This window comes from Sus scrofa, chromosome 6, assembly GCF_000003025.6.
Source record: "Sus scrofa isolate TJ Tabasco breed Duroc chromosome 6, Sscrofa11.1, whole genome shotgun sequence".
NCBI classification, from domain to species: Eukaryota; Metazoa; Chordata; class Mammalia; order Artiodactyla; family Suidae; genus Sus; species Sus scrofa.
This window is the reverse complement of record NC_010448.4, coordinates 82,150,818-82,167,935: the sequence shown is the minus strand read 5'-3', so window position 1 is coordinate 82,167,935 and position 17,118 is coordinate 82,150,818. Positions and strand designations below refer to the sequence as shown.

General features: G+C 46.8%; 1 protein-coding gene across 6 annotated transcripts in view; it reads right to left on the bottom strand.

Annotated features, from left to right (window-relative positions):
* The window catches only part of NIPAL3 (NIPA like domain containing 3), a 54,772-nt gene continuing 39,290 nt past the window's right edge, over positions 1,637–17,118 (bottom strand). For 2 of the 6 annotated variants that reach the window (XM_005665096.3, XM_021095541.1), the window contains exons 10-13: positions 14,617–14,680; positions 11,468–11,562; positions 9,976–10,007; positions 1,972–6,061 (exon numbers count right to left, since the gene is read on the bottom strand). In XM_005665096.3, the coding sequence (XP_005665153.1) occupies positions 9,991–10,007; positions 11,468–11,562; positions 14,617–14,680 (176 nt within the window). In that variant the 3' untranslated portion in view covers positions 1,972–6,061; positions 9,976–9,990. Of the gene's footprint in view, positions 6,062–9,975; positions 10,008–11,467; positions 11,563–14,616; positions 14,681–17,118 lie in introns of all 6 variants that reach the window. The other 4 variants (XM_021095543.1, XM_005665094.3, XM_003127700.6 and 1 more) reach the window with 3 other exon arrangements.

Sequence of the window (17,118 nt, the reverse complement as noted above, 5' to 3'; positions counted from 1 at the left end):
TGCTGCGGTGGCATATGGAAGTTTCCAAACTAGGGATTGCATCGGAGCTGTAGCTGCTGGCCTACCCCACAGCCATAGCAACGTGGGATTAGAGCCTCATCTGCAACCTACACCACAGCTCACAGCAATGCCAGATCCTTAATCCACTGAGTGAGGTCGGGGATCAAACCTGCATCCTCATGGATACTAGTCAGGCTTGTTATCACAATGGGAACACCCTGTGATAAATTTTATTCCTGTGTCCCTGATGTTGGTGGCATAGCAAATGTGGTCCTTAGAGACTCAGTTGATGAGCTTCTCTTAAGTTTATATCCTTCTTAGAAATGGTATACCTTTTCTTTTCTCTTCCAGATAAATGTGAAATAATAATAATGCCTGGCAGAATTTATCCCATGGAAATTCAATCACACTAGGAAAGGCAGCAAGTAGAGGGGTGACAAGTTCAAGTTTGGAGTCAGTTCTGAGCTTAAAGCCTAGTTTGGCTATTCACCAGCTAGATGACCTGAGCCTCAGTTTCTTTCTTTCTTTTTTTTTTTTTTTTTCTGTCTTTTTGCTATTTCTTGGGCCGTTCCCGCGGCATATGGAGGCTCCCAGGCTAGCAGTTGAATCAGAGCTGCAGCCACCGGCCTACGCCGGAGCCACAGCAACACAGGATCCGAGCAGCGTCTGCAAGCTACACCACAGCTCACGGCAATGCCGGATCGTTAACCCACTGAGCAAGGGCAGGGACCGAACCCACAACCTCATGGTTCCTAGTCAGATTCGTTAACCACTGCGCCACGACGGGAACTCCCAGTTTCTTCATCTCCAAAATGGGGATAATATTAAAACTCACCTCATGGAATTGTTATGAAGGAGACTTGAGATGTACATGCAGTCTTTGTATAGTGTGTGGCATATGATAAGTGCTTATGAAATGTATGAGTATATATAAATTATTCTGTGTGTATAAATAAATAAATATTTAGGCACTATTCCACACCTGCCTTTGTAGATTGAAAACCTAGAATGAAGAGAGATACCTGTGCTTAGAATTCCTTAATAAAGAAAAAACATGGGAGTTCCTGTTGTGGCTCATCAGGTTAAGGACCTGATGCTGTGTCTATGAGGATGTGGGTTCAATCCCTGGCCTTTTTTATTTATTTTATTTTTTTTGTCTTTTCTAGGGCCGCACCCTCGGCATTTGGAGGTTCCCAGGCTAGGAGTCTAATTGGAGCTATAGCCACCAGCCCACGCCACAGCCATAGCAACATGCGATCCGAGCCACATCTGCGACCTACACCACAGCTCACGGCAATCCTGGATCCTTAACACACTGAGCAAGACCAGGGATCAAACCTGTAACCTGATGGTTCCTAGTCAGATTCTTTAACCACTGGGCCACGATGGGAACTCCAGTCTCTGGCCTTTCTCAGTGAGTTATGAATCCAGCATTGCTGCAAGCTGCAGCGTGGGTCACAGATGTGGCTAGATCGTGTTGCTGAGGATCCAGGCTGCAGCTGCAGCTCCAATTTGACCCCTGGCTGAAGAACTTCCATATGCCACAGGTATGGCTGTAAAAAGAAAAAAAAAAATCACAAGTGCTCATTATATAATTTTAAAGTGAATAAGTAAATAAATAAGTAAACAGAGAAACTATTGCTTCAGTATAATACAACATCTTGATGGGATGCTGGACACAGTTCTGACTTTACACCTATTAACTCGCTTGATCCTCACAATAACCCTTAGGACGATACTGTTACTATCCCGGTTTTACAGATGAGGCACAGAGCGTTTAAGCAGCTTGTCCAATGCTACACAACTAATAAGCAGTGGAACCAGGAATCAAACCTAAGCAGTGTGGCCACAGGGTCTACGCTCTTCACCACTGCAGGAAAAAAAAAAGTGCTGAATTTAGCTTTAACTGCAATCACAGGTGTTTCTAGATCTGCACTGCTACTACAGAGGCCACTAGCTATATGTAAATGCTTAAATTTAAGATAATCGCATTTAAATAAAACTAAAAATCCAATTCCAAGGACACATTCATCACATGTAACATACTCAATAGCCAGTGAGGACAGTGGCTGCTGTATTGGGCAGCAGAGACATCAGATCTCCATCATTGCAAAGTTCTACTGGACAGCATTGTTCTAGAGAGCTCTAGAAAATATTAACCAAACATAAGACTCAAGCTCAATGAGTGAACATAGATTTTTTACACCAAATACTTGCTAATGTTATCTGCACCTAGCACACACATTTTTTGGAAAAATAAGACATGCCATATATTAGTCTAAATTAACAAAATGTAAGCATCCACGTAGAATATATGCTGAGGTGACCTCACTTACACAGCTTCTCAGAAAAACACACAGTAAAAATTCTTCACCCATCGGCCAGTATTGGGCCAGATTTGGAACCCACGAGGCTGCAGGTTGGGGGCTCCCCAGTGCTACCCTGATGGACATCTTGTCTCCACACTGTGCCATCAAGCTGCCCGGCCTCCACCAGAAGAGCAACGGAGAAGTGAGTCCTTCCCTGCCTACCCGGCATTTGAGTTAATCCCGCCAAAACCCTCCATGACCTGAAGCTTGATGCCATCTGTAGCTTCATGGGAGGGGTGGGGGTGGGGTGGGGTGGGATGGGGGATGGGGCTCAGCTCTGTTCCCCACCTACAGGGAACCTGTCTGTGAAGAACTGGTTTTAATGTCTGATCAGGGCACCCAGAATCCCAGCCTTTAGAAGAGGGGGACAGAGTAGGGCTGGGAAAGGAAGCCAGAGAACAACTGGAGAGGTGAAACCCAAGACTGGTGACTCTGTTTTAGGCACTGGCTGTGGGGAAGGATATGCAGTGTTACTCTGAGTTTCAAGAAGGCTTGAGGACGTGAAAGCCGTGAGGAACAGAGTCACTGCCGTGCATGGAAAATTGATGTACTCCTTCCCGGGTCCTAACAGGGAAGTGTTTATCTGTTACCAGCAATAGTGCATTTATACGTGGGGACAAAGACTGGAAGGTGTCATCCCAAGACAGAGTCAGAATTCTGGAGACGGGGGCTCCACACCAGCGTCTTGGCATCCATTCTGGCAGCCACCATGAGGCTCTGCACAGCCTTCTGGTGCTCAGCTTCAGCGGACAATTCTGTCACCCTAAACCTGATGGCAGGCGAGCTGCCCAGGCCCCAGCAGCAGCTCCTGGGCAGCACTGAACCCCTAACTGTCAGTGGACACAAGACTGATTACAATGCACTTTTACCTGCTCATTGCTGTTGCCTGACTCTAGGTTAAAAGACCCACAACAAAACAAAGGGAAGGGACAGAGTAAGATTGGAAGCACGTAAAATGCCAAATGATCACCTGGGCTTGACACATTTTAATGGCCTTCCTTTTGTCCACTCTGCCCTCATACTCCCTCCTAGTCCACTTTAGAAACATTATTTGAAATTTTTGAATAGCAGCAAATCTGGATTTTAATTCCGCTTCTGGGTTTTGTTTCTGTAGGCCTGCAGCCTGACCCTGAAAAGTGACTTTTATCACCCCTTCAGATTCTTTCTCCACAGTGCATAAGGCCTCCTTTCCAATCAGTGCTGATCCTACCACTGTCAACCTCATGAACCTCATCGATGACTCCCTTGCCCTCCAGGATACACTCTAAATTCCTCGGCCAGGCCTTCAAGACCCTCCATGATTCTGCCTCCACTGCCTATCTTCCCAGGCTTGTCTTCTATCACCAACCCTGGCTCTTCTGTTGCCACCCCCCTCACCACCCATCCCTGTGCCTTTGCAAATGCTGGCCCCTCTGCCTGGGGGTGACCACTCTGCTTTCTGTGCTTTGCTCAAATCTTGGCTGGATTTGCCACCCACCAATGAGTGGAGCCAAAGTCATTTCCAATTCTGAAGACCTAGATCTAGGCTCAGGGTCGGACCATTAATAGGGCCTCCATAACTGTCATTTGCTGCAGTCTGCGATGGCACTCGGCCTGCCCTGCCATAGTTTCCTGGGTCTTTGTGTCTCTCACCATTGGCTTGGAGGGCAGAAACCAAGTCTTTTTATTTGTAGTCCTCGCCGTCCAAATGTTGAACCCATAGTAAGTGCCTCCTAAATATTGCTGAATTGAGCTGATACCTCTCCTAAAGGAAAAAAAGTCTCCATCTGTTGCCTTCTCAGGCATGTGAGATGCAATACAGAAGTGGTTAAGACACAATACAGAAGTGGTTATCACAGGCAACAACATCGGTTTTGAAGTCAAGGTCCTAAATCAGTACAAAGCACAATCCATAAAGGTTAATGATCTATCAACACTGGTCTAGTTAACACTGTTATCTGGCTTATTAGTTCAAGGCTGCCGAGAGAAGCAGGAAGTGTGGTTCTAAGAAGTAGTAATTACTGGATGGAAAAATGCCATGGATCCTATGGGGATTACTCGGCCTGCCAAAGGAACCCCCAAGAGGAAACAAGGAACCATTAATTCCAACTTTCCAGCAGGAAGGAGTGTGTCGGGTTTCAGCAGACTGCGTCTCGATTAGGAGGCTTTCAAGGTATGTGATACTTCGATTACCTGCCTCAGAATCACCTGTGCTGTCAGTTGAGAATGCAGACTCTTGGGCCCAATCCCAGTCCCACTTAATCAGAGTTTGTTTGTTTGTTTGTCTAGGGTATAGGAATCTGTATTTTAAATAAACTTCCTAGGGCATCCTTATTTTCATTGAAGTTTGCAAATCTTTTACCTGTCATTCTCAAACATATACAGTCAGTCTAAGGGAAGACAATTGTGAATATATGCAGCCAGACGGCAGGAGCAACCCTGCTGAGAATCCTTGCTTTTCCCAGTAGTATATGCACAGGACGGACAAGGAGCCACAGAGTCTCTCAACTCCAGGCAAGTTAGCCAATGACCTGAGCTTGGGTTGTTGGTCTATAAAGGAGAAGGGGGGAGGAGAGGTGAGTGAGGTGGTCTCTGGAATAAGCACCCCCAGTGTTCCCAGAGGGCACTGGTGTGCAGGCAAAATACACATAAAACAGCCAGACTGTCTGTCTGTCCTTTTATAGCGGATGCAATCACCTCTTGGAAAATGCAAAGGGAGTTTTCTTCCTTTCTGGGCTGAAGTCTCATCACCCCTGTTCCTGTCCTTCTTATTCTTCCCCTTCTCTTCTCAGCTCCTTTGAGGGGAATTAAAAAAAGTCATCCAGTAGTTCCCAGAACTAAAGCGAAATTAGTTTTCAAAGTGGATCCGACACACACACCTCAAGCACATTTTCGTTGGAAAGGCACAGACAATCGGAAGGCAGAGGCGCATTTCTTACAGGCGAGTGACAGAATGGTACACCCAGGGCTGGCTCGCCATGCTGCGTGAAAGTGACACGAGTGTTATCACGAGAAGAGAATCACGAGTAAGGTGAGGAGGGATCAGGCCTGCACATGTTGGGGGGCGGGGGGGCAGACCAGCCTTTCAAGGGATTTGGAAAGTAAGGGCAGAATCTCTGCCTTGCTTTAGCTCTGAATGGGGTCGCCTTTGGTCACTGACTGGGGAAGCTCAGTTACCATCCTCAAGGATGATTTATCAGTTTCCATCCTCAAGGATGACTTTCCAAATCTCGGTTGGGCTAAACCAGACAGAAGCTGAACGCTGCACTGCCCACCTAGAATGCTGTGTTCATCCCCCCGACCCCCACCCTCATCATTTGAAATTTCCAGGACCTATGTAATCTACTCTTTAACAGAGACAAAGGCTTTTCAAGATCCCCACCCATCAAGTTCTTGGATTGAAAAAATAAGACTCGCCCCGAAAGGCAAGTTTGAGGATTTAGAGTGGAACCGTGGTCTGCAGGGCTGGAGCAGCTGTAAATGGAGGGAAGGCGAGTCTCCTTCAAGGCGGGCTCACTCCTTCTTGGTGTGTTCCAGGACGCGGTAGGGAACCCCAGAGGCGCTTCGAGAGCCGTGTTCTTCCTGCATGACGGGCAGTGTGGCGGGAGCGTAGATCTCAGAGATGTTGTCGTTGTTTTCCAGGGCCCCGTAGGAAAAAGAAGCTTTGAGGTCAGGCTGGACCGTCATCCCCTTGTCATGCATGTTTTGCATACCTGAAATGAAATCCATTTCCCCCAAATCATTACATGGGGAGAGGGTCAAATTAGACCACATGCTCCTCCATCCCCCCGCCGATCCCCAGACTAATCATAGTGCTCAGGAGCTGATCATGTGTAGTGTCAATTTCCAGAATGCTTTAGCTTGAAAAGAGAGCACCCATGAATATACACTAGAAATGTTACAGTTGCTAAGCAACAAAGGATGAACCTTCAGGAAATATGCACACAGACCAGCCATTGTCAACAGAAACCCCTAGTTGGCTTAGAATGAGGCGGGAATGTCTGGGTCACAGCGGTGTGGAATCAGCACTGTGCTTAGAACGTGGTAGGTGCCAACACTTTTCGCTGAATTAAATCAGGATCCAGAAAACTTTACTATGCTGTTGAGAGAAGAGGGTAAAGGATACGTGATGGTGACACATCTATCAGGACTCTCAAAGGGAGAGTTTTGACCTTTAACATTAAAATCCCCGGTCCATAGAAAACCGACAGAACACTATAAACCAGCTATAACGGAAAAAATGGCAATCATTTAAAATAAATAAATGGGAGTTCCCGTCGTGGCGCAGCAGAAACGAATCCGACTAGGAACCATAAGGTTGTGGGTTTGATCCCTGGCCTCGCTCAGTGGGTTAAGGATCTGGTGTTGCTGTGAGTTGTGGTGTGGGTCGCAGACGCGGCTTGGATCCTGTGTTGCTGTGGCTGCGGTGTAGGCCGGCAGCTACAGCTCTGCTTAGACCCCTAGCTTGGGAACCTCCAGATGCCTCAGATGTGGCCCTAAAAGAACAAAAGACAAAATAAATAAATAAATAAATAAATAAATAAATAAATAAAATCCCGATCCACAGATGGGGTAAGGTGCAATTTTGGTCATTACTTTTGTGCACACTCATGTTGGATTTCCACTACATTTGAGGGCAAAGACTTTAGTCGGTACTTCCTTTAAACTTGAAATTGTATTCTACAGTTCCCCAAGTCAGGTGGGATGTGATCTCCTCTAAGGCCAATCCTTTTCCTGGTATGCAATTAAGACCTTTCAAATTCTCTTGCCCCCTGGCTGAGTCCTAAGAAATTGAATGCAAAGTGTTTTCCGTGAGACTCCGATGATAATAACAGCTGACATCTGACTGCCTCATATGCCCTAGGCACTGGGCTAAGTGCTTTAAATAGTAATAGTAACCACAACAGCAATAATGGTAATGGCTAATGAGGATTGAATGTTTAGTTGGTGGAAGGCACAGCTCTCAAAGGTTATAAAGTTTTATCTCATCCGATTCTCACAAATATCGATTAGGAAAATGAGGCAGTTGGAGGTTAAGGAACTTGCTTGAGGTCACTACGTTTCTAAGGGGCAGTGCCCCGGTTCAGACTCGGGTGGCTTAAATTTGAAAGCTCACAGTTAACTGGAATGCTGTGTGGACTCTCTATAGGCCTGTACTTAATCCTCCCAAATCTTATGACAGAAATATGCTACTATCCTCCATTCCTGGATAAGAACACAGAGATTCAGAGAGGTGAAGTAACTTGCCCAACGTCACACAGCTAATGAGAGACAGAGCTGGGATTGGACACCAAAGCCCGTGCTCTTATTCATTCTGCAAATGGCTTGGGAAGAGCCAGTCTGTGGAAGGTCCTTTGCTTCCACATGGCACAAGCCTTAGCTGATGGGAGTCTGAAGGGTACCTTTTAAGAGTCTGTGGTTTGGATTTTGGGGAGGGAGGTGGGAGGAGTTGAGGGGACGCCTACTGCTCAGGGGAGAGAGTTGGCCTCATTTAGCTTCATCAGGGCTCTCTAGCCCAAACCCGCCAGGAAGACACCTATAGTCTAATAAACTTGAGTTTCTTGACTCATTGCAATGAAGGAGATGTACACCACGGTAGTGGGGAGGGTTTCAGGAAGAGGGTATTGGAGAGGACTTATTGGAGTTCCCTGGTGTCCTAGTGGTTAAGGATCTGGTAATGCCATTGTTGTGGCTTGGGGCACTGCTCTGGCACAGGGTTTGATCCCCAGTCCATGGACCTCTGCATGTTGTGGGTGTGGCCAACAACAAGAACGAAAAAGAGAGAGACTTATTACAGGATTTGGATTGTGTCAGATGATTTTAGGAAGGGCTTAAGGAATCAGGGCTTTGCTTTGGATTTGATGGGGTCAGGAAGTGGGGATAATTCTATATAATTGGGGATCTTTTTTTTTTTTTTTTTTTTTTCGTCTTTCTGTCCTTTTTTTAGGGCCTCACTCGCTGCATATGGAGGTTCCCAGGCTAGGGATCTAATCGGAGCTGTTACTGCTGGCCTACGCCAGAGCCACAGCGACACCAGATCCAAGCCTCTTCTGCGACCTACACCACAGCTCATGGCAACGCTGGATCCTGAACCCACTAAGTGAAGCCAGGGATTGAACCCGCAACCTCACGGTTCCTAGTCGGATTCGTTTCTGCTGCGCCATGTTGGAAACTCCAATATAATTGGGGATCTTAATGATTGTTACCTAGAGGGAAAGACGAGTTGGGGACGAAAGCTGTGGTTAGTAAAGAGGCAGCAGTCACGCGTGTGAGGGGGAGGGTTGGTCTCCCTGTGGTGTGGACAATGTTCATGTTCTGTCTGTGTCTGGACACGATGACAGAGTGGTCCTGTCTGTCTTGATCTATCACAGTCCCAGGGTGACCTTGTCTGATGTTCATGTTCCATGAAATGGTCTATGTTCAGCCAGGAACGCCAAGGCTCAGCTGTGAGAGCCAGGCCAGCTCCCAGCTGTCAGGGGCTGCTTTTCTCTTTCTCATTTTCTTAAAAAAAACCCTTTTTATTACTATAATTTTTTAAAAATTTTAATTTGTTGTGAGTTTTAGGGCCATACCTGCAGCATATGGAAGTTCCCAGGCTAGGGGTGGAATTGGAGCTGCAGCTGTCAGCCTACACCACAGCCACAGCAACTCGGGATCCAAGCCACGTCTGTGACCTACACCCTAGGTCACAGCAACGCCAGATCCTTAACCCACTGATTGAGGCCAGGGATCGAACCTGTATCCTCATGGATCCTAGTCAGGTTCGTTAACTGCTGAGCCATGAATGGAACTCCCTATTACTACTGTTTTTTCAATCCTTCTCATTTTTTAGAAGTCTTTCAGGTGCTAGGTTCATTTCAAGCCTCTCCCAACTGTGATGTGTGAATTTTTGGAATTTGAATGCCTTTTGAACTGTGGCTACTGGTCAGTTGTGAAGATACCAATCTGGGTAGATCAAAAGCAAGGCAAGTCCTGATGCTGACTAGGGAAACCAAACAGCTGGAAAAGTGATTCTGTTTAAATATCCTCTTCCTGTTCTGCCTGGCATCAGATCAAGCCAGTGATTGAGATTTTCAAAGCCTTTTTTTTTTTTTAAAGCAAAAGGGAAGTGAAGCCAAATTCAACCAGGCATCTACCAGGTCCTAGACACAGTGCCAGGGGCTTTTAACATCTTATCCCACTACCCGGGGAATCCCAACTTACAAGTGAGGGTCAGAGGCCTTGGGAGGTCCAGGCACACGCCCAAGGTCACTCAGCAGGTAGGTGGTGGAGCTGGGATTTGAATCCAGGTCATCTGAACCCCAAGCCCATGCTCCGCTTTAGAGTACAGAACCCATGCCTACTCAGAAGTCCTGACATGCCATGGCAAGCGGGCAGGGTCTCCTTTCTCCAACATCCGAGGTCCCAGCAGTCACAAGGCACAAAGAGGAAGCCAAAGCCACATCCACAGACAGATCACAGAACGTGGATAACTAAGATTACCTTCGGTTACCTTCTATCTTCTACCAGAAGATACGTCTATATATATGCAGATGCAAATACTTATACAGATACATACACGTACATAGTTTGTAAACACACACATGTACATACACATACTTGCACACACACAGAGTTGACACCTCACCTATCTCGAATTCAGCTATCCAGCGCCCTCATCTATCCGGAACACAGCCGAGAAACAAGGAAGTAAGCAAAAAAGGCATCTGAGCAGCCAGATTAGATGTTTCAAAAGTCCATGCATTAAAGCTCATGCACTTAACTCCTAGGGGGAACCTTCAGGCCCCAACTCAGAGTTTATTTTTATTTTATACACAATTCCAACAACTTGGGTCAAGTGAGAAGATGGACAGGGAGCTGCGATATGCAGGCAGGCTGGTAACACCAAGAATGACACACAACTGCTTTGTAGCAAGAGATGAGGAAATAATAGACAAAGTAGACACATAAACTCTGGGGCCGTTAGAAGTAGGGCACCTCGGTCAGCCCTGAGGACATACCTCCCTCTCGAGTACTTTATTAGGCAGGGCTCTGCGTCATCACTGCAAATGTATCTTGTTCACGAAACTGTCTTAACGAAGGGTGGGAGATTACGTTTTGGAGAGAGTTCCATTTTATACATTTAAACTAAAAATTAGGGAGCTCCCTTTGTGGTGCAGCGGAAACAAATCTGACCAGTATCCATGAAGATGAGGGTTCAGTCCCTGGCCTCGCTCAGTGGGTCAGGGATCCGGCATTGCTCTGGCTGTGGTGTAGGCCGGCTACTGTAGCTCCAGTACAACCCCTAGCCTGAGAACTTCCATATGCCATAAGTGTGGCCCTAAAAAAAAGCATTAAAAAAAAAAAAAAGATAAAAACTAAGTTTGAGTTAAAGCTAGTGATCGCTGGCATCCTGTAGGATTTAGGTCAGCAAGCCTAGATGGGGCTGGTCCAAGGTCAGAGCTTTCTCGTCTGAGTCCCTTGAGGCTGGACGGGCACTCTCTAGCCCCACAAGCCCACCACTCCCTTTCGTGCAGCCCTCAGCCGGTTTGCACGTCTATGCTTCTGCCATTTGAACTTGTGCTTCCCAGTGTGAACCTTCAGCTCCCTGGGAAATTAGGCCTCACAGAACAATCCACTCCCTTGTGACACCAAAGGAGTGAGGTTATAGTATCTGAATTTCACGCCTCCTGTTTTCCTTCCCATCTCTGATCTCCCTTCCATGGAGACGAATGGATTTTCCCTTCGGTAGGCATGAAGCCTGGCACTGCACATTATAATTCTATCCAGTAGGAATCAGGATTGTCTTTGAAAGATCCCCAGAGAGACTCGAGAACTGGCAAGGTGCGCTCAAAGCCAATCGAGGTGCCCCAGCCACCGCCTCCTCTTTTGCAAACTGAGATTAAACAAATAAAAACCCCAACCCCATCACTAAAACAAAGAAAAACAACAACAACAACAACAACCAAAAAAAAAAAAAAAAAGAGAGAGAGAGAGAGAAAGAGACAGTCACACCATAATGACACAGCACATTTTCCCTGTACCAAACCCGGAGGCTGGCTGTGTCTTTTTAAACAGGAAGTAGCGGTCACTTTACACGGATGGACTGGCTGGCTGGAGACGTGGGATCTGAACGTTACCTGGCATGGCATCCATGGAAATATAGGGCTCAAAGGGAATGGCCTTCTTCCTGTTACGTGTGATTAGGAAGACGCCCAAGAACGCGATGAGGCACCTGACCAACACAGGAAAGGGAGGAAGAGAAAGTCAGAGTGAGGTCGGGAGGGGTACTTTCAAGTCCAGGTAATGAGAAAAAAGGGAAAAGAAGGTCACAGGCTGCTGCGGGGAGCTGACCGCAGAGCGGGCCTGAGAGGTGACCAGGCCTGGGGTTAGCAGGGAGCAGATGTGAGGTGAATAGCAACAGCCCCCGCAGCCCACACAAGCCTCAATCAGAACAAGTCAGGCTCTCCTGGCCCAAACCTGCAGCGTGTTCCCTGCCACTTACCCTGCCTTTCAGAACCTTGCCTTTCAAAATGTGTGTTTTTGTGGGTTTTGTTTTGCTTTGTTTTGTTTAATTACAAAAGCTCTTGGAGTTCCCATTGTGGCTCAGCGGAAACAAATCTGAGTAGCATCCATGAAGACGCAAGTTCAATCCCTGGCCTCACTCAGTGGGTTAAGGATCCAGTGTTGCTATGAGTTATGGTGTAGGTTGCAGACACAGCTCGGATCTGGCATTGCTGTGGCTATGGTGTAGGCTGGCGGCTAGAGCTCTAATTCAACCCCTAGCCTAGGAACACCCATATGCTGGGGGTGTGACCCTGAAAAAAAAAAAAGTTCTTTATGGCCTAAATTCAATCAATGCAGGAGCAGAGAAACTGAAAAGTGGAAAATCCCTGTACTCCCCCAAGCCCTGCCCCATCCCCCCCATAGATGTATATTCTTCCAGAATCTTTTTTTGTTTTTTTCTTTTCTCCAGAGCTTAGGTAAAAAAACACACTTTTTGAAAATGGAGGTATGATTTACATGCAATAAAATGCACAGTCCCTAAATGTGGAGCTCGATGAATCAATCTTACCTGTGTGCACACTCGTGTGATCACCACCCAGGTCACTAGGGAAGTCACTTCCATCCCTTCCACCCCAGAAAGTTTCCTGTGTCCCTTCCCCAGTTCATGCCATAACCCTTCCCTGGAGGAAACCACTGTGCTGACTTCCACAGATTTGATTTGCCTGTTCTTGAACTTCTTGTAAGTTAAACTATATAGTGTGTTTCTCTGCCTAGTTTCTTTCACCTGATAAATGTTCTTAAAATTTAGCCACTTCATTGTATGTATTAGTAAGTCATAATTATTATTATTATTTTGGCCATGCCTATGGCATGTGAAAGTTCCTGGGCCGGGGAATGAACCCATACCACAGCAGTGACAACACTGGATCCTTAACCTGCAGAGCCACCAGGGAACTTGGAGTAGTTCATTGTTTTTTTTGTTGTTGTGGTTTATTTATTTATTTATTTTGTCTTTTTGCCTTTTCTAGGGCTGCTCCCATGGCATATGGAGGTTCCCTGGCTAGGGGTCTAATCGGAGCTGTAACCACTGGCCTACACCAGAGCCACAGCAATGCAGGATCTGAGCCACGTCTTCAACCTACACCACAGCTCACGGCAATGCTGGATCCTTAACCCACTGAGCAAGGCCAGGGATCGAACCCGCAACCTCATGGTTCCTAGTTGGATTTGTTAACCACTGCGCCATGACAGGAACTCCCGACAGCTTCTGTTTTAAAGTTCATTGTTTTCAATTGTTGTGTTGAACCCACTGTTTGAATATATCACGATTTTCTTCCCACTCTCTTATTGATAGATATTTAGGATGTACCCAACTTGGGCATATTATGAGTAAAGCTACTATAAATATGCACGTACAGGACATTTTGTTAATATATGTAACTCATTTCTTTTGGGTCTATATCTAGATGTGAAATTGCTGGATCACAGGCACACTGTACATTTTAAAAATGTAAATTTTTTCATTAAATGTATCCTATCCACGGTTCTATGTCAGTACCTATAGACCAGCCTCAATGTTTCAAAATGGCAGTACGGTACTTAATTGTATGGTGATAGTATAATTTATTTTACCTGCATTTTACTGATGGGCATTTAGGTTACTTCCAATTATTTGCTTATACAGTTAATTTAAAAAATAATTAACACCCTCATACATATGTCTTTATGTCTATCATTTACTTTTCTAAGACAAATGATTAGAAATGGAAAACTGCATCAAGAAACATGCTCATTTAGGAGCTGTGGCTCAGCATAACGAACCTGACTAGTACCTATGAGGATGAGGGTTTGATCCCCGGCCCCGCTCAGTGGGTTAAGGATCTGGCATTGCCGTGAGCTGTGGTGTAGGTCACAGATGCTGCTCGGATCCTGCATTGCTGTGGCTGTGGTGTAGATCCGCAGCTGTAGCCCAGATTCGACCCCTAGCCCGGGAACTTCCACATGCCGTGTGTACAGCCCTAAAAAAGACTAAAAACAAAAACAAAGAAGGATGCTCATCTAAAAGTTTTCCTGATATTGCCAAACTGTGCTCCCACACGAAGGAACATCTCACACGGCAGCAGACAGCTTGTCTCCTTAGCCTCTTGTGGACATGGGCCACGACCCAGCCTATTAGTTTCTTTTTTTTTCTTTTTTCTTTTTTTTGTCTTTTTGCCTTTTCTAGGCCTGCTCCCGCAGCATATGGAGGTTCCCAGGCTAGGGGTCCAATCGGAGCTGTAGCCACTGGCCTTCGACACAGCCATAGCAACGTCAGATCCAAGCCATGTCTGCAACCTACACCACAGCTCACGGCAACACCAGATCCTTAACCCACTGAGCAAGGCCAGGGATTGAACCCTCAACCTCATGGTTCCTAGTTGGATTCGTTAACCACTGCACCACGACGGGAACTCCCAGCCTGTTAGTTTTTGCAAAATGATGGCCTCTCTAGTAGCTTCGATATGCATTTCTTTGATCTAAGGTGGGATTGAGAGCATTTTTGTGGATCAAATGGGATGTTTTTGAAATGACAAGGAGATTAAAGCCCAAAAGAGAAGGAAGGGAAAGTAAAGCTCTTGGGGAGTGAAATGCTCACCTCTGGGGACAAATCTCCCAATGCCAGCTGCTCCTCTGGCTCTAAAGGATTCTGCCTGAGAGGCTGAAGCCGGTGGCAGCGTGGGGGGAGGGTGCGGGGAGGGGCAGCCTGCCTGGAACTCAGGGCCGGGGAACAGGAAGGACTCACCCCAGTGCAAACATGCAGACGTGCAGCACGTCCTCCCCGAGGAAGTCCAGGTAGAAGATGGCACCTGCAGCAGCAAATGACAGAAAACACGGGTGAGCTGTTTCTGCATCCCCTCCTGGCCAGCCTGTCTAGGATTTGGAGAAGCTCTCATCCTTGCAGGAGACCAAAGTCATTCAAAAATACCCTGACTGCACCTAGTAGGATATTAGAAGAATGGAAGAAAAGCCCTTTGGGAGAATAAGTTGTCTTTTCTTTCTCCTCCTCCTAGGCCCCGCTTTTTTCTTTTTTCTTTTCTTTTTACGGCCACACCTGAAGCACATGGAGGTTCCCAGGTTAGAGGTCAAATCAGAACTATAGCTGCCGGGAGTTCCGGTCGTGGCGCAGTGGCTAACAAATCTGACTAGGAAACATGAGGTTGTGGGGTTCAGTCCCTGGCCTTGCTCAATGGGTTAAGGATCTGGAGTTGCTGTGAGCTGTGGTGTAGGTCGCAGATGCGGCTCGGATCCCGCGTTGCTGTGGCTCTGGCGTAGGCCAGCAGCTATAGTCCCGATGGGACCCCTAGCCTGGGAATCTCCATATGCCGCAGGTGTGGCCCTAGAAAAGACAAAAAAAAAAAAAAAAAAAAAAAAAAAAAAAAGAACTATAGCTGCCGGCCTACACCAGAGCCACAGCAAGACCAGATGAGAGCCGAGTCTAGGATCTACGTCACAGCTTTCAGCAACACCGGATCCCTAACCCACTGAGCGGGGCCAGGGATGGAATCTGCATCCTCATGGATACTAGTCTGGTTCTTAATCCACTGAGCCACAATGGGAACTTCAGCCCTTCTTATTTCTTTTTTTCCTTAACTTTTCATTTTGAGATAATAACAGACTCACAAAAATAGTAAGCAGTTCCCATGTCTCCTTTATCCAGAGTTCCCCATAAAGAGGATCTATGAACAAAACTATAGACCTTATTTCACCAGTTTTTACATACTCCTCTCTCCATCTTGTTTTGTTTTGTTTTGTCTTTTTGCCTTTTCTTGAGCTGCTCCCGTGGCATATGGAGGTTCCTAGGCTAGGGGTCTAATCGGAGCTGTAGCCACCAGCCTACGCCAGAGCCACAGCAATGCAGGATCCGAGCCATGTCTGCGACCCACACCACAGCTCACAGCAACGCCAGATCCTTAACCCACTGAGCAAGGCCAGGGATCGAACCTGCAACCTCATGGTTCCTAGTCGGATTCGTTAACCACTGCGCCACGATGGGAACTCCTCCATCTTTCTTAAGATGGAAAACAGGCTTGATGTTTAAGCTTTCTAACTTCACACAGCCAGCAGTTGTCAAGCCCTATGGAGTGAGAGTGCCACCGGCCTGCTGCCCTTACCATGCAGCCAGTGTCTGTCTGGACTCACTTTGCCCCTACGGGCTTCCTGCTGTGTGTATCCCCAGGTCCCTGATTCCCTGGCTGACTTCTGACTCAACCACAGGGTTTGCTCTTCCCCTCCACCTTGTCTGGACCAAAGTTGTTGACTGTGGATGAGGTTAGCTTTCTGGGTGCTCTGGGTCAAGCTCCACATGATCCCCTGGTACCGCTTACAGCACAGACCCTGGCAGGCCGAGTGCCCTCTTGTTCCAACCTCTGTGAGCAGGGTTTGGGCACCACTTGTCCTAAGTGCAGTGCAAAGCATATGGCTTAATGGCCAGGCCTTCCACAAAGGGAGGCACATTAGTTCTTACTGGTTTTTCACTCTGAAAATGTGAGTCACCATTGCCACTTAAAAACAAACAAATAAACGGATATGCTTGTAGCTTCAGCTACCTCAGAAAGAAAAAAAAAATATATAGGGGTGAAGCAGAAGAAAAGGGGGATGTGGTAAGGATGATGTTGGCTTACTGAGCACCTATTATGCATATTCTCACGATCTCTAAAAATTATACACACAAGGAGTTCCCACCGTGGCTCAGCAGGTTAAGAACCCGACTAGTATCCATGAGGACGTGGGATGGCTCCCTGGCCTCACTCAGTGAGTTAAGGATCTGGTGTTGCCGTGAGCTGTGACGTAGGTTGCAGAAGTGGCTTGGATCAGGTGTTGCTGTGGTTGTGGTGTAGGCTGGCAGCTGCAGCTCTGATTCTAGCCCTAGCCTGGGACCATATGCAGGTGCAGCCCTACAAAAAAAATAATAAGCAAAAAAATAGAATAAAATAGGGAGTTCCCACAGTGGCTCAGTGGAAACGATTCCAACTAGTAAACGTGGGGATACAGGTATGATCCCTGGCCTTGCTTAGTGGGTTAAGAATCCGGTGTTGCTGTCAGCTGTGGAGTAGGTCATGGACTCGGCTTGGATCCAGAGTTGCTGTGGCTGTGGTATAGGCCAGCAGCTGTAGCTCTGATTCAACTCCTAGCTTGGAAACGTCCATATACCACAGGTGTGGCCCTAAAAAGCAAAAAGACAAAATAAATGAATAAATAAAATAAATGATACAGATAAAATGTGTGGTTACTTGGCCAGTGGAGG